We start from the raw sequence: 26,335 nt of genomic DNA, 5'->3' as shown, positions 1-26,335 counted from the left end.
ATAATTTTAATTAGCGCGGCGTTAGATTTCATGTTTAATGCGATGTGATGGGCTGTGTATGGCTTTTGAATCTTACCAGGAAGGCAGGAAACTACCTCTCACTTCTCACCCGCGTCCACGTCATCCAAGGGACCAAAATCGCGAGGGCAAAATAACCGACATACCCCCAGCCTTAATTCGACCCTCCAGGGGGGACTCGGGAGTCTCACCAGCACACCGATCAGGGGCAAACTCGGAAAACAAAAAATAACCCATCTCCATCTTTCCCCACGACCCAAAAACCCATCCTACTTTGAAACGCGTAACCGAGGAATTATCGATCGAACAGAGCGAGATAGAGAGAGCGCTACGCGGACTCCGACCCACCCACTCCCTGACCCGACCCATGGAGATCGCCCCGGCCCCGCCACCTTTCGCAGACCGGGACGTCCCAAACGACGCCGTGTCGGCAGCAGCAGACACCGTCAAAACGACGCCGTCGTCGTCTTCGGAGAACGAAGCTGAGGCAGCGAACGTGTTGTCGTCGTCGTCCGTGTCGTCTGCATCGGTGGCGGTGAAATACGACGACGACGAAGAGGAGGAGGACGTGTGCCGGATCTGTAGGAACCCGGGCGACGCTGAAAACCCGCTCCGGTACCCGTGCGCTTGCAGCGGGAGCATCAAGTTCGTGCACCAGGATTGCCTCCTTCAGTGGCTCAATCACAGCAATGCTCGCCAATGCGAGGTTCGACTCTCTCTGATCGTAGTTTCCATTTTTGAATTTGGTGGAATTTTGTGAATTGGTTTTTTGTTTTTATTTGATTCAATTTTTTAGATGAATGTTTTTTGGAATTAGATTAGGGTTCAATTTCAGTGAAATTAAGTTGCCAAACCCTTTATAGTTTGTGATACTGTTGGGGGAGCTAGCTTTTGTTGTGAGGAATGTGAAGTTTCTTTTAGAAGGGTGGAAGTTTCAATTTTTTTTTTTGTTCTCTCGTAATTATATGATGTTGGGTAATCAAAACGGAATTGAGGTTCTTTGCACTTGTTTTGTGGTGAAGAGTTGAATAAAAATTGTATTATGGGTCTACCACAGACTATAAAACAGTGGACCTAATCTGTTTCCTGTTAGTTCATAACTGTGTTATAATTTTGGGGTTTTAGCCCTACTGTAAGAGATGATAACCCCAGAAATGATTGTATGGAAGTGAACTTGGGGTTGCTCTTTTGGGTTCTTTGAATGAAATGTGCTCCCCTTTTATTCAAAAGAAAAGGAAAACAACAGAAAATATAGTGGAAAAGTTTTTCGAATTTTTATAATCATGTTGGTGGGAGGAATGTTTCAATAAGATTGAGAATCCCAGTGTCAGGCCTAGGTTCTAAAGCCAGAAGTTTCTACACGTTGATGTCCTAGCGCAGGAATGTGAATTTTACTGAGGAGCTTATATATCAGTTTTACTTGAGCTAGCAGGTTCTCTTTTGGGACTCTTTTCTCTTGGACCTTGAGATCTTTTTAATGCACCTGATGAACTTATATGTTTGGTTAGATTTCATTGGGAGCTCCAATATTGTTGCGCCGTCATTTTCTTTTTCCGTTTTTTTTTAAGTTCCCATACAATTCGTGTTTAAGCTTAACATGATTTTTCTGCTCTTTTTGGACTCATGATTTTGCTTGGAATGCATTGCAGGTTTGCAAGCATGCATTTTCCTTCTCTCCTGTTTATGCTGAGAATGCTCCCACAAGGCTTCCTTTTCAAGAGTTTGTAGTTGGGATGGCAATGAAAACCTGTCATGTTCTGCAATTCTTTCTGCGCCTTAGCTTTGTGCTTTCAGTTTGGCTCCTCATTATACCATTTATTACGTTTTGGATATGGCGGCTGGCTTTTGTGAGGAGTTTTGGTGAAGCCCAGAGATTATTCCTAAGTCATTTATCCACTACAGTTATTCTTACTGATTGTCTGCATGGGTTCCTTCTTTCTGCTAGCATTGTGTTTATTTTTCTCGGAGCCACTTCTCTGAGGGATTACTTCAGGCATTTACGTGAGCTTGGGGGCCAGGATGCTGACAGAGAAGATGAAGGGGAAAGAAATGGCGCTCGTGCTGCAAGAAGAGCTCCTGGACAAGCTAACAGGAACTTTGTTGGTGATGCAAATGGGGAAGATGCTGCTGGAGCACAAGGGATTGCCGGAGCAGGTCAATTGATTAGAAGGAATGCTGAAAATGTTGCTGCTCGGTGGGAGATGCAGGCTGCTCGTCTTGAAGCTCATGTTGAACAGATGTTTGATGGTTTGGATGATGCAGATGGTGCAGAGGATGTACCCTTTGATGAGCTCGTGGGCATGCAAGGACCTGTGTTTCATTTAGTTGAAAATGCATTCACTGTAAGTTTGTTGTCACTGCTTCCCCCTGCCCCCTCCTTTTAAATTATGGTTGCTGATAATTATACTGTTTCTTAGGTTTTACAGTCTTTTCCTAGTTGCTCTCCTGTAATCTTCATCTTTTGTTCTTATATTTTTACCAGTCTCTATTTGTATTCTCAATGAAAGGAATTTTCTTAATTATGTAATTAATATCAACATGTTGAATTGACTCCAATTGTCTGCAGGTTCTGGCAAGCAATATGATATTTCTTGGTGTAGTAATCTTTCTGCCTTTCTCACTAGGTCGGGTTATACTCTATCATATATCTTGGTTTTTCTTCACTGCTAGTGGGCCAGTTTTGTCAACAGTCATGCCACTCACAGAATCAGCCCTTTCCTTGGCAAATATGACATTGAAGAATGCATTAACAGCTGTAACGAATTTGTCATCTGAAAGCCAACAAAGTGGTATGGTTGACCAGGTTGCAGAGATTTTGAAAGTTAACATGAGTGGACTAAATGAGGTTTCAAACAATGTAAGTTCGCCACTTTCAGCAGATTTTCTGAAAGGGGCAACAATTGGATCATCAAGGCTCTCTGATGTTACAACTCTTGCTATTGGATACATGTTTATATTCTCCCTAGTTATCTTCTACCTATGCATTGTTGCTTTGATTCGGTACACTAGGGGTGAACCATTGACTATCGGGAGGTTCTATGGTATTGCTTCTATGGCAGAGACAATTCCATCTCTCTTCAGGCAGTTCTTGGCAGCAATGAGGCATTTGATGACCATGATTAAGGTTGCTTTCCTTCTAGTCATTGAACTTGGGGTGTTTCCGTTGATGTGTGGATGGTGGCTAGATGTTTGTACTATAAGGATGTTTGGGAAGACCATGTCTCATAGGGTTCAATTCTTCTCAGCTTCTCCCTTAGCTAGCTCACTGGTCCATTGGGTTGTAGGAATTGTATACATGCTACAAATAAGTATTTTCGTCAGCCTTCTTCGAGGGGTATTGTTCTTTCCATCTTATTTTAGTGGCCAATTTTCCTTTTGTAAACACCAATTTTACATTGGTTAGTCTATGTTTTCTGTCTGCAGGTTCTGCGTAATGGAGTTCTTTATTTCCTTAGAGATCCAGCTGATCCAAACTACAATCCCTTCCGTGATCTTATTGATGATCCTGTGCACAAGCATGCTCGCAGGGTTTTGTTATCTGTTGCGGTTTATGGGAGTTTAATTGTGATGTTGGTGTTTTTACCAGTTAAACTAGCTATGCGGATGGCACCCTCCATTTTTCCTCTTGACATCTCGTAAGATGGCCTTGAATGTTTCTGTGGTGTTCCACAACTGCAGTTTTATTGTTGATATTTTATTTTGTTTCCTAACATGTACCATCTTTTTCTTTGGCAGGGTATCGGACCCATTTACTGAAATTCCTGCGGACATGCTTCTTTTTCAAATATGCATTCCATTTGCGATTGAACATTTTAAATTACGGACAACAATTAAATCTCTCCTCCGCTATTGGTTTACGGCAGTTGGCTGGGCACTTGGTTTAACAGATTTCTTACTGCCTAGACCTGAGGACATTGGTGGACAGGAAAATGGAAATGCAGAGCCAGGAAGACAGGATAGACTACAGGCTCAACTGGGTGTACAGGATCAGGCGTTGGTGGCACTTCCAGGTGCTGATGAACCAAATGGAGGCATTCTTGCATCAGGGGACTCAAATGTTGCTGAGGAGTATGATACTGATGAACAATCTGATTCTGAGTAAGTTGAGATAGTCCTTGCAAATTGAATATCATAAATAGATCTTATCTTTTAGTAGGGTTTATTTCAAGAATTGTCCTTACTGTGCTACTGAACTTAATTTTCTTGGTTTGCATTTCACTTTGAGATAGAAAATCATAAATGCAACTGTTCTTAGTTCATGATTTTAGATTATGCCATCATTTGTTTGTTTGTTTGTTTTTTTTTTTTTTTGTATCTTGAATAGTATGTTGTTTTCTTGATTATCGTAATTGGTTTTACCTCTTCTGATCACCACCATTTTTTTCCTTCTCTTTTTTAGCAGGTACAGCTTTGTGCTTCGCATTGTGCTCTTGTTGGTGGTGGCTTGGATGACTTTACTTGTCTTCAACTCTGCCTTGATAGTTGTACCAACTTCACTTGGAAGGGCAATTTTCAATGTCATTCCTTTTCTCCCTATAACTCATGGCATCAAGTGCAATGGTAATTTCGTTTGTGATTACATTGGTTCCTACTTCTGAGATAAGAATTTTTAACTTATACCATTTCTTTTCTTAGATTTATATGCTTTCATCATTGGAAGCTATGTAATATGGACTGCTGTAGCTGGAATTAGATATTCCATTGAGCATATTAGAACAAAAAGGGTTGCAGTTCTGTTGGGCCACATCTGGAAGTGGTGTGCCATTGTTTTCAAGAGTTCTGCGCTGTTGTCAATATGGGTAAGGATCACTTGGTTTTATTACTCTTTGAAAATTAGTGTTTTATTTCAAGCTTGACATGCAAACTCTGACTTGCTGTCATGTTCCAGATTTTTGTCATTCCAGTATTGATTGGGCTGCTCTTTGAGCTTTTGGTGATTGTGCCAATGCGGGTGCCTGTTGATGAAAGCCCAGTATTCCTCCTCTATCAGGACTGGGCATTGGGCCTTATATTTCTCAAGATATGGACTAGACTGGTGAGTGCTTTTTGTTACTCTTATAATATCTTGTGGGACTTCTTTATCTATTTTCGAGGCGGGGGTGAAAGTTCCATCCATAAGGGTCTTGGGTCTTTAATGCTGGTGCTTGTTAATGTTATGTGCTTTTGCAGGTTATGCTGGATCACATGATGCCACTGGTGGATGAAAGCTGGCGAATAAAGTTTGAAAGGGTGAGGGAAGACGGTTTCTCCAGGCTGCAAGGTCTTTGGGTGCTTCGCGAGATTGTATTCCCAATCATAATGAAGTTGTTGACTGCCCTGTGCGTGCCTTATGTACTTGCCAGAGGGTTATTTCCTGTGCTCGGTTACCCATTAGTAGTTAACTCAGCAGTTTATCGGTTTGCCTGGCTGGGATGCCTTTGCTTTAGCCTGTTTTGCTTTTGTGCCAAGAGATTCCATGTCTGGTTCACCAACCTACACAATTCCATACGCGATGACCGGTATCTAATTGGTCGTAGGCTTCATAACTTTGGAGAAGTCATTGTTGAAAAGCAAAGCGAGGTAGGGGCATCCTTAGAAATGCAGGACTCTAATTTCCAGGTCAGTGGCTTAATTCTACATGACCGAGAAGCTGATGTAGGACTCCGACTAAGGCATGCCGCCGCTAACCGACATGATGCTTAATGATGAGGCAAGTCTTATTTGAGGCTGTTATGAAGCTTTAGATGTATACGTCAGCAATATATAGAACTGGTTTTGTACATCACTTCCATGGATGTAAGAAAGGGTATTCAAAATATCCTATTATTAGAGTTGTCTCAGTTTGTGCATATGATTGTTTGTTAATTAGTAATTAGAAGGGTATATTTATGCAAAATTGTCTATAAACTCACATATTTCGCCTTAGTTTAATCATCCTTGTTCTTTGTTCTTCCTTTCTTGTTCGTCTTAATGAATTCAAAGTGCTGCTCGTGAATGAGGACTGGTATCATAGTTTGACTGTCGGACTTGGATTGTGTTATCTGCGGTTTTTATCACTTTGGGCAAGTTTGTGTGGATTTCATAAGTATGTAATCACCAGTAGTCAAAGGTTTAAAGCCCACATCTTGATGCAAAATGCAGTCTAGGAAAGCTTAGATTAGTCATATATGCCCCATGGGCCATGGCACATTGTGTAGTGGTCGGATTAATTTTTACAAATTACAACCATTGTCAGGAGTGAACTTTCGAATTGGACCCCTGCTAGTATGGAAAGTTAACTTTTCCAACATTTTAAATTTGGAAAATTTTATTAATACCCAAAAAAATTTATCAACAAATGAGATTTTTTATTGGTGACTGGTGAGAACATTTATCTCTACACTTAAAAGTTAACACCAAAGTTCAAATTCCCTCTTCCCTTTTGATCTCCCTGGATTCGAGCATTACAAAATGGTTATATTTTTAAAACTAAAAAAAATGTTCTCTTTAGTTGATGCAAGAAAAATGTTGGTTTCCCAAATCTCTGTGTGAAGAGCAGCATGTTTAGCTCTCCAATCCATACTAATCTTTACGAAATGTTTGGTTTTAATAATTAAAGAAATGAAAGATTAGACTAATTGGCTCCCAACTGCCTAGGGAAGAGTATTTATTCCTTGATTTGGCTTTTTCAATCTCTACTTAGTATTTAGTCTCTGCAGTACTTGATCGGAATTAATTAATAGCAAGAAGCAACCGAAGTGGTCTAATTACAAAAGAAGGGTTAGATATCACATCTTGGTGAAGTATATGGTATTTAATGTTGCGCCAATTAAATATATGGTAAATGTCAAAAGGATGAATAAGTAATATCACGCTAACACATTCATTTGCATATGTGCCAAACTGCCAATTAATTCATTGCTATGTCTCTCTATAATGTTGACAAAAAATTCAGATATTTTAAGAACGTTAATTTCAAAGTTAAAATTGTTAGGACCATAAGTCATGCATGTAATCAATGTGCTCAAACCTAAGTGTTGAACATTGCTCTGGTCGTATAAAAATTTCTCACTGAAAATAACATTCTTAGCACCATCTTTTGGCACAAAAAGATATGAAAAGCAATATATGTGTTATGAAATAGTTATGCATAAACGTCACAATCTCAATATATACTTAAAAAACTAAACATACCAAAACTAACATCTATCAACTCTAGAAACTTAATTTTTCAAACTGTATCAACTCATCTGTCCCTGCAATTAAACTCTCAAAAAACAATGTTGTCATATAGAGGCCTTCTGGCATTGGCTGCTGCAAACCTTTTTTTTTTTTTTTTCTCTTAAAAGTTTCTGACCATGCGAGTCAAGTTATTCTCGTCAAGTTCCACCCACATCATTTATTGACGAGCTAACGATCGAAAATAAAAAAGTAAGGAGTGGACATTGAGGTAAGTAATTTATATTGGTCTCACGGTGGCTATTCCTTGTTTTTGACAAGTCCGAATATAATTTATTTCAAATTATTTAGTCTTTCTCCAATATCTCATTTTTTGGGTTTGATTCTCCAATATCTTAGTATTTTGCTCATTAGATACAAAAAATGAGACAGCATTTGAATTTTGAAATCATATAAATTACAGGAGGTCTTGATATGTCATACTAATTGTTTCTAAGAATACATTTTAAATAAGTCTCCATTTTTTTTGTAAAAAAACAAAAGTAAATATATCATACATCAAACTTATATGTCAATATAATCATTTGATACAGTGGTGACACCTATCTTCTTTTTGTGGAAGAAGATAATGAAGTCAAACCTCATGAACACCAGTTGATAATCAAAAAATAAAACAAAGCACTTTGCCTTATGGAAAGGATTCTCTAAGAATGTATGTAATCAACACTAGTTAAAAATCAAGGATTAAGAACAAGCTTTTCCAAATTAGACGCACAATGGAAAAACTCTGGTTGGTCCTCGATTATATAGAGGGGAAGAGACTCCAATTATAGCTTAACCAATATGGGCTACTGGAAAATCCAGATTATGAATACCCACACAATTAAACACATTCCAAGAATAAAAAGACCTTCAAATTTTCAGATGAACTACTTCACCTTTCAGTTATTAAGTTCCGATTTTCCTCGAGAAAAGATTAGGTGAGAGATGAAAAAGAGGCACGGCAGTGCCCAAAAATAGAATAGACTAATTGGCTCCCAATTTACCCCTTGATTTTGCCTTTTCAATCTCTATTTAATATTTAGTTTGTGCAGTACTTGATAGGAATTAGTAGCAACATCAGTGATCTATTTACAAAAGAAGGGCTTGGGTAAGAAGATGGTATTTAATGTTGTACCAAATTAAACCTCACGTCTGCACCTTGCAAAGCAACAGAGAAGTGGGGATTGACGTAGTTTTCAATGTTAGACCTCCTACAAGTAAAGCTCTAATGCCATATTAGACAACAATCTACTAGTATTTTTCTTCACCATGTTGCAAAAGCATTTCACGTTTTCGACCATAAAAAAACACAGCAAATCCAGGCATTTTAGGAAATGCTAATTTCAAGGGTGAAATTGTTAGGACCAGAGCAAATTGTGCGGGTGAGCAATGTGTTCAAAGCTAAGTGCTGTACGTTTGCTCTGGCCGCAACAAATTTTCCCAGGAAATAACACTTCTTAGCACCCAAAATTATGGAAAGCAACAGCAGTGCATAGAAATATTTATAATAGTCACAATCCCAAAATAAAATTAAAAATAGAACAAACCAAAACGAGGGTACCTACTCAAGATAAGAGAAACTTTTCAAACTATCCAACTCAAGACTAAAATAGTCTGAACCCATCGTTAAAAAACACAAAAAAAACCGCAATTAAAGCCTCACGAAACTATGTTGTCGTTGAGCGACAACGAGCCCAGTTGATCAGCGGCATTGCCAGCTTGCTGCTGCTGAGCAACATTCCTCAGAACTTCCATAGCCTCGGCTACCTTTGCTTTCAAAGCTTCAGGTGACTCAAGCAAATGCAGAACCTCAGTCTGATCCATCTCCAGAAGCATGCCTGTAACCTTGGCAGCATTTTCGGGTTCCAGCTGTTCCACTTGTGGGTAAAGACTCTCACCCAGCATCTACAAATTTCCACCCATCAGACTCAATTTAATAATAGGCATGCTAAACAAGTTAAGATAACATACAAAAAGCATATGATAACTATATTTATAGGAATGGCAGTTGTTACATCATAAACAGCTATTTGTGTATTATCAGAACAATGAATACAATTGGGTAAGTAAAAAAAAAGTTCAAAAGCATACCGTTCTTTGCTGCTCTGGTGAAGCATTTGCAAGAGCAGTAGCCAAAGCCCCTATTGGAAGTGGCTGAGACAGTGGTGCATCACGCATCGGCATGCCGCCCATGTCATATGGAACAGAAAACATTCCTCCCGCAACACCAGGCATGGGAACATCAGGTAAACCGCGTCCAGAAGGGTAACGGTAGACACGCCCCCTTGGAAGCATCTGTGATTAAGAAGCCATCACAAAGTATGTCAACAAATCTAAATACCAATGACTATATGGAAATGAGAAGAGAGAGAGAGATGACACGCCTCCTTGGAAGCATCTAACCTGTTGCTGCATTAACGGAACTTGTTGCTGGTTTTGCTGGACACCACCTGCACGCCTGCCACCAGGGCGCTGCCCTTGCTGGCCCTGCTGAACCATTGGCACAAAGAAATTTGGCATAGGAGCCCCGCCAGGCCTCATACCAGGAACAAGCTGCTGCTGATATCCAAATCCAGGCTACAAAGAAAAAAATTCCAAGGGAATTAGGCAACATTACTGGGTTTGTAAATCTGTATCCAAATAATGCAAGCATATAACTCAAACTAATAAATATCTGAAAGCAGTGATAATAAACAAAATACTCGGAAATGAAAACATTGTATAATTTTGACTGTTAAATGTCTTATCCCCACCCCCCCCCCCCAAAAAAAAAGACTGCCACACGAGGATAAAAAAAAGTTAAACTGTAAAAAGAATGAAATTGCTGGTTACCTGGGAGGGAATGATAGCAGGTGGGCCTTGACCATAGAAAATTTGTTGTCCAAGACCTGGGCCACCAGGAGGGTACATTGGCATACGAGGGGCGACTGAAGGTGCCATTGCAACTGGCCGCATCTGAGAAAACTGAGCCTGTGCAAGCAGTACATAACACGTAACAATACCGAATAATCAATATTCAAACAATGGCTCTAACAAGAAACAATGAAACAACAGAGTGCAACCAGAGTTAAGCAGGATAAATATCTTTTAGTATGCTTTGTGTCTTCAACCCACATTGACACTCTTGTAGAAAAATAACTCATTGCATAAATTAGAGTTATTTATCAACTGATGTGGCCAAACTTAAAGTTTGTTTGGTTGGAGGATCAATAAAAGACATACCTGCAACCTTGCTCTTCTGTCTTCTTTTCGTTGTGCAAGTGCAACATAGAGAGGTTTGCTTACAATCATTTTGCCATTCATCTCCAAGAGCTACCAAACCAAAAAGAAAAAAACTTATATCTTTATTGACAACGAAAAACATTAAGTGCTATTTTTAAGAGTGTTTCTATTCCTATCCTTCATCCTGCTCATCCTACCACCTAATTTTTTCACCGACCACATATTTTAAGGAAAAAATAAAACACATTACTCACAACACTCCCAACATTCTAAAGATACCCGTAAATACTAGGCCTAAATTTTTTTTCTGGTTGTAGATGAGAGCAGGCATGACTCACTTCCATGGCCATGGCAGTAAGATACTATTTTTTTGTTCTTTTTTTTATATCATATATGTACTTTTTGTTAACTTTATACAAGAATAAGTTTTTCATTAAAAATTTTATAGCGCTGTAATGAAATAGCAATGTGGAGCATGGTAATAGAAGCATTCCCTATTAATTCATATAATAAATCAACTTACAGCTCTATTTGCCTCCTCAGGAGTTGAGAATGCAACAAAACCTGATCCCCTACTAATTCCATTAGGGTCTCGCATGACCTGCTCACATGTCAAGAAGAAAAGTTTTTGTGAGGCCATACCAAAACATAATGAAGGATGCTTTTGACACAGGTGCTTTAATAACTAAAACAGGGGCTACAGACCTTGCATGAGGTAATCGTCCCATATGGAGAGAACAGCTCCCTGAGTCTATCATCAGCTATGCTATCATCTAAATTTTTAACATACAAGTTTGCCCCTTGATATTTGTCTGCTGCCTCTTTCATACTCTGTTCAAATCGTTGTTTCAATTCATTTTCCCTTTCAGACTTCTTTTGGGCCTTCCCGACATACCACTCCTTATCATCAATTTTCTTTCCATTCAGAGCCTCAACAGATCTAGCAGCATCATCTGCATTTTCAAAGTTGACAAACCCAAAGCACTTTGATTTTCCATCTGCATCCCGCATCACCACTATGCTTGTGATTGTTCCAAATTCACTAAATAGTTTATTCAAGTCTTCCTCAGTAGTTGCTTCTGATAGATTCTTCACATAAACATTGTTGAACCGCGACTTATCAGCAACGCCTTCCCTTTCCTGCTTGCGGAGGAAGGGTCCGACAAAAACTTGCTTATCATTTAAAAGCATACCATTCAACTTCTCTATAGCTTTCTGGGCAGCTTCTTCAGTCTCAAATTGTACAAAGCCATAGCCTTTTGACTGTCCAGAGGAGTCTGTAGCCACCTTGCAAGAAAGGATGTTTCCAAATGCGGAAAAAGTATCTTGCAGGGCTTTATGATCAATAGCTTTGTCCAAATTCTGCCAAAATGAATACAATCAAAAGTGTCAGCAAGGAGATAAAACACGTAAAACCCAGACAACCATTAAAATACAAATCATTTGAATACCTTAATAAATATATTTCCAGCCCCACTTTTGCGAATACTAGGATCACGATGAGAGTACATAATCCTAATGGGCTTTCCATTCACAGGAGTGAAGTTCAACACATCCAATGCTCTAGCAGCTGCCATCAATTTCAACTAAAGGTGTAAGTAAAATTAAAAAGAAAAAAGAGTATTGGCAATTCTAACACCACGCAAAAGAAAAGAAGGGAACAAATACATGCATCTCTATTAGGGATGGGCATTCTCAGCCCAACCCTTCAAAACCCACCAGGTCAGCTTGGTTACTTTCGCAATCCAGGTTGAATCTGGTCTATACTGTTCAACTCAAAAGAATCAGTTTGCCTCAGCTTTAATAATTTTTGGACCTGAAAACCCAACCTGAACTAATTCATATATAATGGTACAAGATTTGGAAATTTTCAATCTTTTTCCTCTTCTAGAAGTACTACTACAGCTTTAGCAAATGGGCTTGAGCTTGTGTAGGCCGTGTATTTACATTTGGGCCTACCAAGCTTATTATATTTTCGGCTATATTATTAGCCCGGTTTCAAACGCAACCAATTCGACGATTGAAAAATCACAACCTGATCATCAGGTCAATGCTGAATTGGATCCCAACCCAATTTGGCCAGACTTGTGCCCACCCCTATACTCTATTTCAAGAACAAAATATAATAATGCATATATGGAGATAGTCATGAGGCACATATCACTGTGAAGAAGTTCTTTTAAGCATTTCAGTTCAATCCTTATGATATAAGAATTATAAGAAAAAGAAAAACATTGCTCAAAAGCATAAGATAAAGAAAACATAGCTCAAAATCATAAGGTAAAGAAAGCATAGCAAAATACATAAGATGAAGCAAACATAGCTCCAAGTCATAAGCCAAAGCAAGCATAGCTAAGAATCTTAAGACAAATAAAACATAGCTCAATCAATAAGAGGAAGGCCTCCCAACTGACCTCTACTCAATAATATGGGGATATCCAAGTTTTGGCTGTAAGTCACCATGCGGTTCTTCTAATAAAAACATACAAAAAAGAAAAAGAAAATCTTTCCAGCAAGTACTTGTTCAACTCAATTGTTTCAGTGCCATGACTGTTTACAGGAAAGAAGCTATGTATCTCATTTTTTCTAATTGATGCAGTGACAGAGAAAATTTCTAAATTTTAAGAGGCCTGGAAAAGTCTGAAGAAATCCTCCTTATTGACCGTTGCAGGAGCAAAATAAAAATAAAAATAAACAAATAAACCATGAAATAGAACCAAAAATTACAAATTTTAATATCTCAGAAACAATGGGGAAGAATACACCATCATCTGTAACCAAAGGTCACAAATGCATCTTCCAAATATATTTCTACAAAACAGCTATTAAATTATCCCAAATAGTAGTAAGAAAACGGAAAAATATGCAGACACTCAAATTATAAACCTAGACAACCTAATTCCTGGTTAATATATTGAGTTCATAGGGTAAAATGAAAGGTCCTTGACAGGAAGGAACCACAATATGACCATAACGTAATTCAGTTAGAGGACATATATGCTCTTTCTTGTATCAACCCAAATGGGAGCCTTTACTAAAGAGGCCAACGGAAATCCTAAGGAAATGACAAGAGAACTTGTACCGTAATAGCCAGAATCTCAACATTACAAACCTCACCAACAGGTGCCGAATCATTATTACTTAAATTTTAAAAATACATCAGCAGGAAGACAACCCACAAAAAAAAAAAGAAAAAACACACAAACAAACAAAAAACAAAACAAGCACCATGTTCCATATCCATGTAAAAGACTACTACATTGAAATTAGAAAACAGGCACCATGCACCCACACTTAAGCCTAACCCCCTAATAAGCATTCTACTCAATGCCCGCACCCAATAATGAACATACTGACAACTACGAGTTCTTATATTATTCTCTTAAAACTATTTTTGAAGAAATTGCAACACTCGTTCACAAGCATTGAAAATTAAACCGAGGAAAAACACCACATACTTTAATTCGCTTCCCCCACCTCCCAGAACTAAACCTTTCACTTAGTTACCATTTCTTTTAACAATTAACTGCACAATCCACAATTATTTATAAATGGATCCACTCACCACCTAAAAGATTGTTACTTGCAAAGAAAAATCACAATAATGAGCTGAGTCCATGTTCAGCTTACAATAACAAATCACCAAAAAGCAATGTTGCATTTTTTACTAAGCGTCCGTATTCAGCTAACAAAAAAAAAACCCATGATCTAAATCATATATGAAACACTAAGTAACCCAGAATAACAATACAAACGAGCTTCAAAACCCATATAGAACATTTTAGATACAAAACCAAATTGAATCAAAAACTACTCACCATCTTGTGGGTTGCTGTAATTGACATAGCCGTATCCAAGCGACCTCCGGGTGGACAAGTCCCTGCAAACCCTAACCGAAACCACCTGACCCAGCTGGTTAAACAGGTCGTAGAGCTGCGAATCCGTGATGCTCTGGTCGAGATCGCCAACATAAAGCGAGGTCGTCACGAACTGGTTGGCCCCACCACCGTTGGCAGCCGCCGCTGCCGCGTTCGCATTCTGAGCTGGAACCTGAACTTGCGCCATCTTCCGCAACAACAACAAAAAAACCCTAACTTTTTGATTTCGAATTTTTCAAATTTTGTCTTCTTATTTTCGATAAATCTTCCCTCTCCTCTTTGTTATTCAGAAAAAACCGAGGAAGAATAAAGCAACAACTCAACAAGACACTACTGACGCTCTCCAACTGCTCGATAAAAAGTTAGTGAGAAAATAAAAATGGAATATTTTTTTCTTTTTGATTTTTCGAGTGGAGGAGGAGAGGGAAGGGAGTGGAGGGATAAATAGTCGGAGATCCGACGGATGGGGGCTGAGGCCGCCGGTGGGTGGCGGCGCGTGAGAAGATAGAGTTGGGTGAGGAGAGAGAAACGTAGAGAGAGAGATAGAGAGAAAATAGGGAAGGATGGTTTTTTCTGCTGAGGGCAGCTGAAACTGCACTAAAGGAGTAGAAACGGCAGCTGCGAGTGTTGATATAGGAGGTGGGTGCGGGTGAACCTAGGATGGTGTAAGGGGGATGCGATCTCAGCCGTTGATCGGATGGCGGTGGGGCCCACGGATGACGAGGTCTTATGTGGGATTCGACGGTCGAGATGTGTCGGAGGTTGTGAGATGTAAGTAACGCGGTAGATTTTCTAGATAAGGTAGGTTTTGGCGGGGGTTTGGTGTGGGGGCTGTGGGCTGTGGGCCTTTTGGGCACCACGCGGCTTTCGAGCGAGTGGGGTGCTGCTTTACTGTCAAACGACTCAAACTCATGTTTCATGCAGTTGTAAAATTATATCTATTATTCAATTTTAAAAAAATTATATTTATTTAAAAATCAAGAGAAACTTTTATTTAAGTTCTTTAATTTTATAATTTATTGACTAAAGTCTAAAGTCTTATGACTTTTAAAATTCTAACTAAAATTCAATAATATTAGTAACTATTTCATATTACATAATATTGGTCTATTAGTTGTTATTTTTAACACATATTAGGCCCCAAACGCTCGACGTCAATTTTTGAGTGTTCGACAATGTATTTTGACTTCTTTCTCAAATCTTGGTTTGTCGGCTTTATATTAAGTTTTAATTATGAAATTTTGGGCTCATTCTGTACCTTAGAAAAGTATGAGGTAAACTCATTTCTATACTCTTAAAAATAATGACATATTTCTTTGACCAGTCAATGGTCAATGAGCTTTATTTAAAAAATAAATAAGGGCTTTATTTGAAGAAAAAAATACAAATTGTTTTTTTCAAATAAAAAATATTAAAATAATTAAACTCTATTTTTTTTTCTTAAATCAATTCAAACATAGTGATCATCAGTTCATTACTTTTATTAGACAATCATAACATTGCATAATTCATTAGGCTATTTCTTTTTTTCTAATGGGAGGATATAAAATAAAAAAAAATGGGAAAATGAATTTCTTTTATTATGGAAAATGAAATTTAGTTTGTCAAAGAGTTTGTGCAATGAATATTAAATATTTTCCAAATAAAAACCGAAAATTGTCGTGCCAAGTCTACATGTCATCAATAATCCACATCCAAATTTTCTTTGCGTACGTTAGGGTCAATCGCCATATGCATAGTTAGTCAATTGCCATATGCGTATTAATTGCCAATTAAGCTTACTTGTCATATGCATATGTAATTAATTCCTAACATATTCTTTTTGATTGTTTTCAACATAAGTTTTATGAGACATACACGTTGAGACTCTAAGCAGAACTATGCAAATTTAACCGTTGCATGCTTCGTCACGTTACAATTTCTTTTCTTAAATTGACAAATTTGTATTTTTCTTTTCAAACCCTTTCTCTTTTTCTTTTTTTCCTTTATTGAGTGGGCAGGAAAGAAGGGAGTTGAGCTGTGGAGGGATAAATAGACAAAGATCTGACGAAGGGAGACTGAGGTTGCCAGTGAGTAGTAGCGCGTGAGAGAGAGAGAGAGAGAGAGAGAGAGAGAGAGAGAGAGAGAGAGGATAGTTTTATTTTTGTTGAGAGCAGATGAAACTGCACTAAAAGAGTAGAAACGACAACTATGAGTGTTGAGATATAGGAGGTGAGGATGATCTAAGAGGGACACGATCTCAGCCGTTGATCAAAAGGCGGTGGGGCCTAGGATGACAAAGTCTTTTAAATGGTCAGGATGTGTCGAATGCAAGCTGTGTGAGGGGTACAACCGTACATACAACTACAAAGTCTACAACTACAAGTAACGGTACATTTTTCTAGATAAGGTATGTTTTGCATTTACGAGGTTGGTGTAGAGGATTGGGACTTTGGGGCCATACCATGTGACATGTGTCCATGTTACATGCTGATTGTGAAGTTCGTATTCCATATTATGGTAAAATCTAATTTAAAATGGGCACAATACGAGCACAATACAGGTACAATATGATTAAAATGTGTACGGCATAACATGAGCATGAAGTGGATTGGGCCAACATGAGCATAACATAAGTAAATAGACCGAGTTGATTTAGAGTTTTTAGCCTAATCAAGCATAGCACAACATGAGCACAAAATTGTCTCGAATTAGGCATTTTTCGTTTTACATTGTGTGTTTCCCTGTCAGAAAATTTTTCAATGAATTTTCTCTTGAAAAAAATAATTCAATTTTTCAAACAAATTAATGTCAAATTTTTTTTTTATCATACATGAGGAACACACCGTCAAGACTTTGAGCAAAACAATGCAAATTTAACCATTGCATGCATTGCCACATTGTAATCTCCTTTTCTAAATTGACAAACAAAAGATTGAAAACTGTTGTTTTGTAAAATGGTGTAAACATTGAATATGGACTAAATGCATGAGGCCACGTGTTGAGACTCTGAGCCAAACAATGAAATATTAACCACGGCATGCACTTGCCACATAACGATCTTTTTCCTAAATTGACAAATAAAAGACTGAAAGTGTTATCTTGTGAAAGGGTTCGAGCATTGAATATGAACTAAATGCAAAACTCAAGCCTAATAAATAATGGGGAGTTCTATTCATACCATTTTTTTTGTCTCTCTCTTTTTTTCTTAAGTGGACACATAAATGACACTTGCAACCTTATTGGCTCTAAGAACGGATAGGTCCACCGAAAAAAAGGAAAGAGAGAGAGATAAAAATAGAGATATACAGAGAAAGAAATGAACGTGGTTGGCCAGATTTGGAGGAAGAAGCCGCTACCTCACCAACGGGAGGAAAGGCACTGAAAAGAGGTGGAGGGGTGGGGGATGGGTTGTGTTTTATTTTTGAATAAATTGAAATGAGAGCAAAATTATATTTGAGGAAAAACAAAGTTGGCGGGGAAAGTGGTGAGCATTTGGAGGTAATGAATAAAATACCCCACAATTTTATTAGTCTTGAGGTATGCATTCAGTCCATATTTCACTCTGTTTAATGTTCAAACCCTTTCACATAACAATTTCAATATTTCATTTGTCAGTTTATGAAAAGATATAAAACTTGGTCATATTGAAGATTACTAAATGGAACGTGATAGGAGTTAATTAAGTAATGAGATATGTGTTGATGCAAATTCTCGTAAGGTGGATGCAACAACTTAGAATAGCTGATCTGGCTGATCAGATGCTTTGCTGGATGATGGAATGGATGTTGATTGGGATCTTCATGCGAAAGAAACAAGATCAAAGGAGATGGACCGGTGTGGTACCAGCCAAACACGCTCCGATGATGAAGTCAGTGATGGTGTTTGATGGGGGATGAGGAAGAACAGAGGATGAACTTGGGAGAATAGGAAGAACAAGGCAAATGTTCTGGATTATTCTCAGCAAGTTGGGTAAGCTCTTTGGTGAGTGGAAATTTTTGTGTAAGTGCTTGTGGGTAGGTTGATAATCCTCTTGGTTTTTGCACATATGAGTTGATATATATAAGCAAAGGAAAACCTGATGGGTAAGATACCTGCGTGTGAATGAAAGGTTGCCAGTGACCCACGAGCCTGGTCAGAACTAGTTGCATGTTCAGCTGCTCACCTCCTCAGCATTCAATGCTGCAATGAATGCTCCATTAAATGCAAGGTTGGAAGGTTCAGGCAAACTGCCCCAGTAGTCATGAATGCAGACTGGATACTCTATCTGTCAGAAGATGTGTGTCAGATGCATTTATGTGTGGCGGTTCATTCCGACGTGATCTTCCTGGGAATGGTGGCGGAGAGTCGAGCCGAGCCGAGCAGATGTTCCTATGCGTGTGCATGAAGTCCATATGTGATCGGATCGGGCATGGGATTCCAGACCGAACCGATCCAAAAGATAGGGGTCCCCCTGAGTCCTGACTGGACGACGCCAGAGCTCGAAAGGAGGTCACCTTGATGCCGAGCCGATCCGAACCGGAATGACCGTGGAAAGATGGGCACTCAATCCCTTGGAAGATCATCGGTTCGGCTCGGACCAGACGTGGTGGGTCCGGCGTCGAGATCCGGCCCGAGCTGGCAGAGGAAGTGCTGATCAACGATGATGTGGAGGTCAAAGTTTGACCACTGAGAGTCAATTCCGAAGTGGGTGTTGACCAGCCACGTGTCGAACCGTGATTGGCCGTTCGGATTGATGTGGATTTTCCCACAAACAATATGCATATGGATAATTATTAATAGAACATGCTAGGAATTAATACTACATGTTTGGATAAAAGGTACACCAAAGAAAATTAAATTTGGTGGTGGATTATTAATGGGACTTGAATTTTCTCATAAACTCCATAGCCTCCTAACCTAACTAACCAAATTATAAAATTAGACTTGGCAGTTGGCACAACCATTTCGGCTTTTTACACTTACAAATTGAAATGATTAATTAAATAAGTAAAATAAAATCACTCAATTTACCATCCCTCCTCCCTCCAAAACTATTACCGCGGCGCGTGGGAAGTCCAGTCCCAAATAGGCAAATAGTCAGAGACACACAGCGCGACCCAAATGGCGTTGTCCTACTCTCCCTCCCTTTTTTCCAACACGGAAGCAAATGCGAAAAAGAAAGAAGCAAACAAACAACAACTCAACAACATGCTCTCTCAAATCTCAATCTACCTTCAACCCCAAAACCCTTCCTATTTCTCAGCACCCCATCCAATTAAATAAATCAAAATATTCAAAAATAAAAAATAAAAAAATAAATTACAATCCCTCTGCTCAGCTCAGCTTCAGCTTCTTTAGCTCCATCAAAACCAAAAGCTACTGGTTATGATGGGCTCAATCCCAATTTCAATCACTTTGCCCAATTACTCTCCTCTTTGCTCTTCCATTCTTCCACTTTCCTCTCCATTCAATTGTCTGCCTCTTTCCTCTCCTCTCTCCAAACGACGTCGTCTCCTCACTCTCGCCTTCAACCGTCGTCCCCGGTTCCCGGTCCTCGCCGCCGGCGTCGCCAATTCAGTGCCGAGAAATGGAAACTTCACGGTCGGCGATTTCATGACCACGAGGGAGCACCTACACGTCGTCAAGCCCTCCACAACCGTCGACCAAGGTATATGCGTGCAGCTCGAGCTCAAGCTCAAACTCAAACTTTGCTTTCTGACTGCTATTCTTCGTTTTTTTTTTTTTTTTTTTTTTTTTTTTGCAGCATTGGAGGCTCTCGTGGAGAAGAGAATTACCGGCTTTCCTGTGATTGACGATGACTGGAAACTGGTATATGCTATTTCATTTCATGAAAAAATCTTTTTTTATTCTTAAATTTTCGTTTTTTTATATATAAATCATGAAATTGAAGTCTCTATCTATACATAGAGATTTATAAAGAAACAGTGACAATAACTTTCTGTATTTATCAGTTTGTTTGTGTTGCTTACATACCTTGACTTGATTGAGGGTTCTTTTCATTATTGCTGCAGGTTGGTGTTGTTTCGGATTATGACTTGTTAGCGTTAGACTCCATATCCGGAAATTTGAAAGGTATGTTGTGTTTCCAGATCTGAATTTTACACTCTCTTTTTTGGCCTTTCAATTTTTCTATATCTATGTGTTGCTTCTGGTTTTTGGATTTGTTTGAGGACAAGAAATTCTAGTTTGTCATATCATAATAGACAACATTCATGTTTGACATAACAGATTGATATATCTATTGAGTTTGGTCCCCTGTTAGGAAATCTTAAAGTCGGTTTAGTGAATGTGGTGGAATTTTCAAAATTACTGAATTAAGTTAAGCATTAGGTTGATAGACATTCCAAGATATCTGAATGTGTGAAGTTTGATCCTAAGAAAACCGGGACTTTTTGTGCAAACATTTGAGATGTTACAAATGTTAATGGAATCTCGTGCCAAATTTAAGGGTTCATTAATTTGGATGAATGATTTAAAAGAAAGGATTTGGATTTTGACAATAAGGTTAAATTTGGATGAATGATTTAAGAGAAACGGTTCATTATAATTTACACAGAAAATATAATGCAAAGCTATAATACAAAAAGAGATTAACCAATTGCAGCAAACATATCTTCAACATAGAACTTATCATATTTTTAGCTGAAAAGTAACTAATTAAACTTGCATAATCAACTTTTTGGGGCTAAGGTAATGTAGGGGTTGGACTTGGGTTGAGAACCCTCTTCAAAGGTAAAAAATCGGGGACCTGAGGTGGCTACCTCATCAGACTGCCCTCAAGGCCGGCCTTGGGTGGTGCTTTGTTCTATGTGACTTTGTTCCTCCTTTTTTCTTCTTTTCAGTGAATTAAATGGAAGCTTATTATGATTTTTATTGATGCTATCAGGCGGTGGTCAAAATGACACAAACTTGTTTCCAGATGTTGATAGTTCTTGGAAAGTAAGTTAAAATGTTCTTTTTCTAACTACATCTGTTTTTCTTTTTCTTTTTATTTACAAGTTGTCTCTTGTACTGCAAAGTGTAACTTTACAAATATATGATGGATGTTATCTTTCTCGTTTAAGTAGGAATATAACATTGTTTGTAACTCCTGATAATTTTCATGAAATTATAATGTATAGAGTCTATAGACCAGTTGTACACATGCACACACCACCTGTGGTTTACTGGCTTTTTTTTAAAGACAGTTGGGGTTGAAAATTTTTAGGAATATGGCTTCTATAGCTATAGCTATTGGTGTAGGCTTACATATTACATAATGAACATACTGATAAGCCATTGGTTGTGTCATGTTTTCATTTAACTGGTATACACACCACCTGTGGTTTACTGGCTTTTTTTTTCAAGACAGTTGGGGTTGAAAATTTTTAGGAATATGGCTTCTATAGCTATAGCTATTGGTGTAGGCTTACATATTACATAATGAACATACTGATAAGCCATTGGTTATGTCATGTTTTCATTTAACTGGTATGTGGCGTCAGCCAGTATCTACCAGATATATAGTAAGGGATGCCGCATTGGAATTTGACAAATTATGGTGATACTACAATTTATGTCTGGTCAACAAGAATAAACTGCTAGGTTCTCACTAGAATTTCTGTGCAAGCATGTTTTTCAGCTATTCAATCTTTGCTTTTCATTTTTTTAGTTTCTATATAATAATTCCTTTTGTTTTCATAGAGCTTTATCCATATGTCCGAACAAATATGGCTCTATTTTTATACTTCAAGTTCTTGGATTTTGAAGTTGAAGTCCAATTTGTGTGGCATTTTTTTTTTAATAGGAAAAATTGTTTACGCTCCATTCAAGTAATCATATGATGCCATGACTTAGATCAGTTTGGTATTCTTTCATCAGGAATTCAAGATCTAGCATAATTCAATCTCTGTCATACAAATGCTTGTTGGATCAAATGTTATGTTGGTTAGCATTAGTCCCTACCTTACGTAGTGATATACTTTGCATGTGCAAACAAGCTACAACTGGTAGAGCTTTAGAATTTGTGTGATGTTCTTGTAAGTTCTTCTTCACTTGTACCTGTGCTCTCTGGTGAGTGAGTAGTATAAGTTTTATCTCAGGAAGAATGTCCACTAAAACTAAAGTGGAAGACAGTATCCGGCCTAGAATCTAGAGCTCCCCTATTAACTCTTATTTTTAATAGTCCTTCGATGTGTGGTTAGTTGCTTCGTGGATTACTTTCTAATTCTGGATGGGTATGGCAGACATTCAATGAGATACAGAAACTGCTTAGCAAGACCAATGGAAAAGTTGTTGGTGACTTAATGACATCTGCTCCGCTTGTTGTTCGTGAAACCACCAACCTAGAAGATGCTGCTAGGTAATTGATCTAATTAATTTTCCTACCATATATTTTGTCGCTCAGGAGAATTTCTTGAAGTAAAATGTTTAATTTTCTGTGACTTAATTTATTTGAGAATGAAAATATTGATGAGAGATTGAGAGGCTGTTGAGTTTTCTTATGACTATTGTCAATTTATATTCCTTTGACCTGTAAAAGTTATGATTCTGTCTTTTCATGCTAAAATGTGGTAGCAACAGACATTCTGTGCGCTAAAATACAGTCAGGTTTAAACCATCTTTATATTTTCTTAGGTTGTTGCTTGAAACAAAATTTCGCCGACTGCCAGTTGTAGATAGTGATGGCAAGCTGGTAAGGATTTTGTTTCCTTTCAAAAAATAAATAAATTTCTTATTTGTTAGATGCTGAATTGTGGCATGTTGTTCCTGATTGGTTTTCTTTTCCTTGTTAAAAGGTTGGGATCATTACAAGGGGAAATGTTGTTAAAGCTGCCCTACAGATAAAACGTGCTAGTGAAAAATTAGCTTAGTTCAAAGTGAACTTCGTCAGAGCTCTAGGCACGCATGATGAGCTAGCTAAAAGTTCACAAAATCACATTTATATCACATTATTTCTGCAATACACAGGTCACACAACCTGTTGTTGCAGCTATTAATAGGCCAGTCATAGTATTTGAAGGGAAGTTTATCATTGCTATGCTTCAGAAGGAAATATTACAGATTGCTTAGAGACTTTCCTTAGTAATATAGACTGCTTTATAGCAGGGTTGCAGAGTTGCACATGTATTTTTCAGCTATATATATATATGTGTGTGTGTGTGTGTGTGTGTATGTATTAAGGCTTGTAAAGTTGATCAACATTTGTACCAAAAAAAAGAAAGTTGATCAACGTTGTCTAGGATCAGATCTTGACTTGCACTTGTCTTATGCCAAATTTTTGTATTATAAGCAGCTTGTTATGTCTTACAGACCAATAGACCATTATGACCTCAAAACCATGATTATTATTGTTTGTCAATTTATAAGGAGCTTGCTCCATATAGCTCTTATGTGGCTGCTTTAGATTGCTTCTTATAGTCTCCATGCTCCCAACCACCCATTTAATTGGTTGGTTGAAACAACACTGAATCACTCCATGGAGACCCTTCAATCATGTAGATTCCGTGGGAATTGCTTGTCCATATGATTTATTAGTCTCCTTCACAACTCGTGTTTTGATATGATTTCAATGCCGGCTTCATTAAATATAATTTCTTTAGGTAAGGAAAATGATAGAATTTCTTATTCAGTTTTCTTTACAAATTATTTGTGTTAAATGCTATTCAATTGAACTAGATTCAGTCAATCCACTAAAATAGTGATATTATTCAGCTTGGGGTAACATTCACAGAGAAAAAGATGTAATGAAGAAGATTTTGGATCCATGTAGTCCTAAGGATTTGATTGTGAGTGGTTTTAGCAATATTAAAAACGTTTTTTTTCTTGTAGCGTTTTAATTGAAGAGAAAAAGTGATTTTGGGTTGCTTGACAGTGCTTTTGTAGTAAGAAGTTCTTTTAATCAGAAAATTGGATCAACTGACTTCAAGTCCCGCATTGCAACATTATGATTTTTTTTTTTTTTTTTTTAATTAATGAACTAAAGTTAAACTTAAAAAAATATAGTTGGAGTGAAAATAGAGGTTAGATTGAACGTGGGAACGTGGGAACTCTCTCTCCTTTCTTTTTTTTTTGTTATTTATTTTTATATGTTTTTGTTTTTTTAATTTGCAAAAATACCCCTTGAAAGTTGAAACTAACTCTTTTTTTTTTTTTTTTTTTTCATTTTGTTCCCTTAAAATTAAATTTTTTCACTTTATCCTTCGAACTTTACAAATAACTCCCATAAGGCAATTTCCGTCAACTTCATCTATTAGTTTGTTAAAATAGCTCTCTTCATCTTCAAGATCCACATCTGTTTTTCCAATTTTTATTTCAACTTTAACCCGACTCTTAATTTATCAAACTTCCACCAAATTCAGAAACTTTATACTCATTTTAAGTTATACATTTCTTATTTACAGTCGTATAATAAATCTAAAACAAGTTTAGATAATAGCATTTCCTCCCATGCCCAAAGAGTCAGTTGAGGACCTTCAAAATACTAACTATGGGATCTCAATTCTTCAGTTAGAGCACTTAAATCATTATATGATGATCGTCCTTTCTCAACAACCTTCCTTGCCTGCTTCTCATTTCCTCTGCTTCAACACCCATTTTCTCTCCTCATTTCCTCTGCACCCCAGTAGGCACCCCCTCTCTAAATTAAGTACTACAAAAACAAGTCACAATTTTAACACATAAGACCAACGCAAAGATAGTCAGATAAAAAGAAAAAAATAAAAAGATGGCTCCAAAAAGTTTAGTTCAAGAATTTTAAAGTTAATTGTCTTAACTTTAGTTCTTTTTTCTTTAACTTTACTTAGTGGGTTTTAAATTGACAAAAAAAGCAATTCGGGTCCATCTTAGGAGGTCAGTGCATTGAGTGGAGTCTCATAATTGAGTCGTGGCGTTTTGTGAAACACATTGCCGATATTGTGATGTGGAAATTTGCACTTTGTGAAATTCTGGAGTAGAATTTGCCCAATGAGAGTTTACCATTTAACTTAACACAGTAACACTAGCTATCTTTTTTTATCAAAAAATTCATGAGCTGCTATTAGCTACTTAAATTATTTGCAACTACAGTACTTTGGGCAAATTATAAACAATTGAATGTGCACAACTCAATATAATGATAGAAATAAAAAAAAAATTAGAAATATTAGATTTAGTTTGACATAAATAGTTTTTCTCCCTAATTTTAAGACAACTTTAGAGAAAGAATTTCCTTTTTAATAGGGTTTGAGGTATTATCCCGGCCCTCCCCTAGACCTAGTCACCTAGGCACTCTCAGCTGCAGATTGCCAATTTTCACAAGGCCATAACTATTGGATTCCTTGCCTTAAACAATTATGAGTGAGGAAGAACATCCTCTTCACTGATGGAATTAAGTATCACTAATTTATCGTATGAATTGATGAAGTGATGTGACCAATCACATTAAATTGTTTTTTTTTTTTCCTTTTTTATGAAGATTTAAATATAGACTCTAGCTACCGTCTGACTCTTACCCTATCCATCCCATGCCACTTAAGTTAAAGGCTCATGGGATGGTATTAAATTCTTGTTAATGAGAATTCTTTAATGTTGTACGTGGAAATGATGAACTCAGCACTTTAACCAGTTCATTCACTACAGGAGAAAGCTGCTACAAACCAGCACTTACGAACGAGAACCACCACAGGACTCAAGACACCACACAAACAAACAAAAACCCAGAAAAGCTTCCACCTAAATACAAAAAATAAAAAAGTTAGTCAAATTTAGATATCAAATTTTAATAGTTTTTTAGTTTAAATATCAAAATTTAATAATATTTTAGTTTAAGTACCAGTTGAAAAGTCAAACATAATAACATTATAAAATGTACTATGATTCACAAATATTATATCATATGTCACTATAATAAAAAAAATGCTCAATTATAAATAAATTAATAAAAAAAATATTAAATTTGTGTTTATTTGACTGTTACGTAGCAACCCGAGAGCTAAACCCTAAGCCATAAGCTCCGGAACACTAATTATAAACTCTACACCTCATTTATATATCATACACCCTATTTTTATACCATACATCACATTTCTATACCCTAA

The 26,335-nt window shown here is 37.5% G+C and overlaps 3 protein-coding genes across 4 annotated transcripts; 2 read left to right on the top strand and 1 right to left on the bottom strand.

Moving 5' to 3' along the window:
• Positions 1–277: 277 nt before the first annotated feature.
• CER9 (RING/U-box superfamily protein) lies at positions 278–5,951 on the top strand. Of its 2 annotated transcripts, none has more exons than XM_086254512.1 (9): positions 278–724; positions 1,668–2,360; positions 2,585–3,352; positions 3,442–3,653; positions 3,754–4,116; positions 4,421–4,578; positions 4,654–4,817; positions 4,907–5,053; positions 5,188–5,951. In XM_086254512.1, the coding sequence occupies exons 1-9, from the start codon at positions 386–388 to the stop codon at positions 5,698–5,700; spliced, it is 3,357 nt and encodes a 1,118-aa protein (XP_086110638.1). In that variant the 5' UTR covers positions 278–385; the 3' UTR covers positions 5,701–5,951. The 2 variants fall into 2 exon arrangements, with proteins under 2 accessions (XP_086110638.1, XP_086110637.1); XM_086254511.1 differs by having other exon boundaries at positions 280–724; positions 4,418–4,578.
• A 2,716-nt stretch (positions 5,952–8,667) lies between these two features.
• On the bottom strand, positions 8,668–14,903 carry LOC147276725 (polyadenylate-binding protein 2-like). Its single transcript, XM_086253494.1, has 9 exons — positions 14,238–14,903; positions 11,871–11,989; positions 11,125–11,781; positions 10,943–11,020; positions 10,420–10,509; positions 10,030–10,167; positions 9,601–9,774; positions 9,289–9,492; positions 8,668–9,102 (listed from the first exon to the last, which is right to left on the bottom strand). The coding sequence occupies exons 1-9, from the start codon at positions 14,482–14,484 to the stop codon at positions 8,857–8,859; spliced, it is 1,953 nt and encodes a 650-aa protein (XP_086109620.1). The 5' UTR covers positions 14,485–14,903; the 3' UTR covers positions 8,668–8,856.
• A 4,531-nt stretch (positions 14,904–19,434) lies between these two features.
• LOC147276724 (CBS domain-containing protein CBSX2, chloroplastic-like) lies at positions 19,435–23,567 on the top strand. Its single transcript, XM_086254977.1, has 7 exons — positions 19,435–19,926; positions 20,023–20,087; positions 20,291–20,351; positions 21,166–21,218; positions 22,505–22,620; positions 22,896–22,953; positions 23,057–23,567. The coding sequence occupies exons 1-7, from the start codon at positions 19,644–19,646 to the stop codon at positions 23,129–23,131; spliced, it is 711 nt and encodes a 236-aa protein (XP_086111103.1). The 5' UTR covers positions 19,435–19,643; the 3' UTR covers positions 23,132–23,567.
• Positions 23,568–26,335: the final 2,768 nt, after the last annotated feature.

The sequence above is a fragment of the Dryas octopetala genome, chromosome 8 (assembly GCF_963921425.1).
Source record: "Dryas octopetala chromosome 8, drDryOcto1.1, whole genome shotgun sequence".
Lineage (NCBI taxonomy): Eukaryota > Viridiplantae > Streptophyta > Magnoliopsida > Rosales > Rosaceae > Dryas > Dryas octopetala.
Note: the sequence above shows the minus strand (reverse complement) of the source record. Positions and strands in the feature narration are given on the sequence as shown.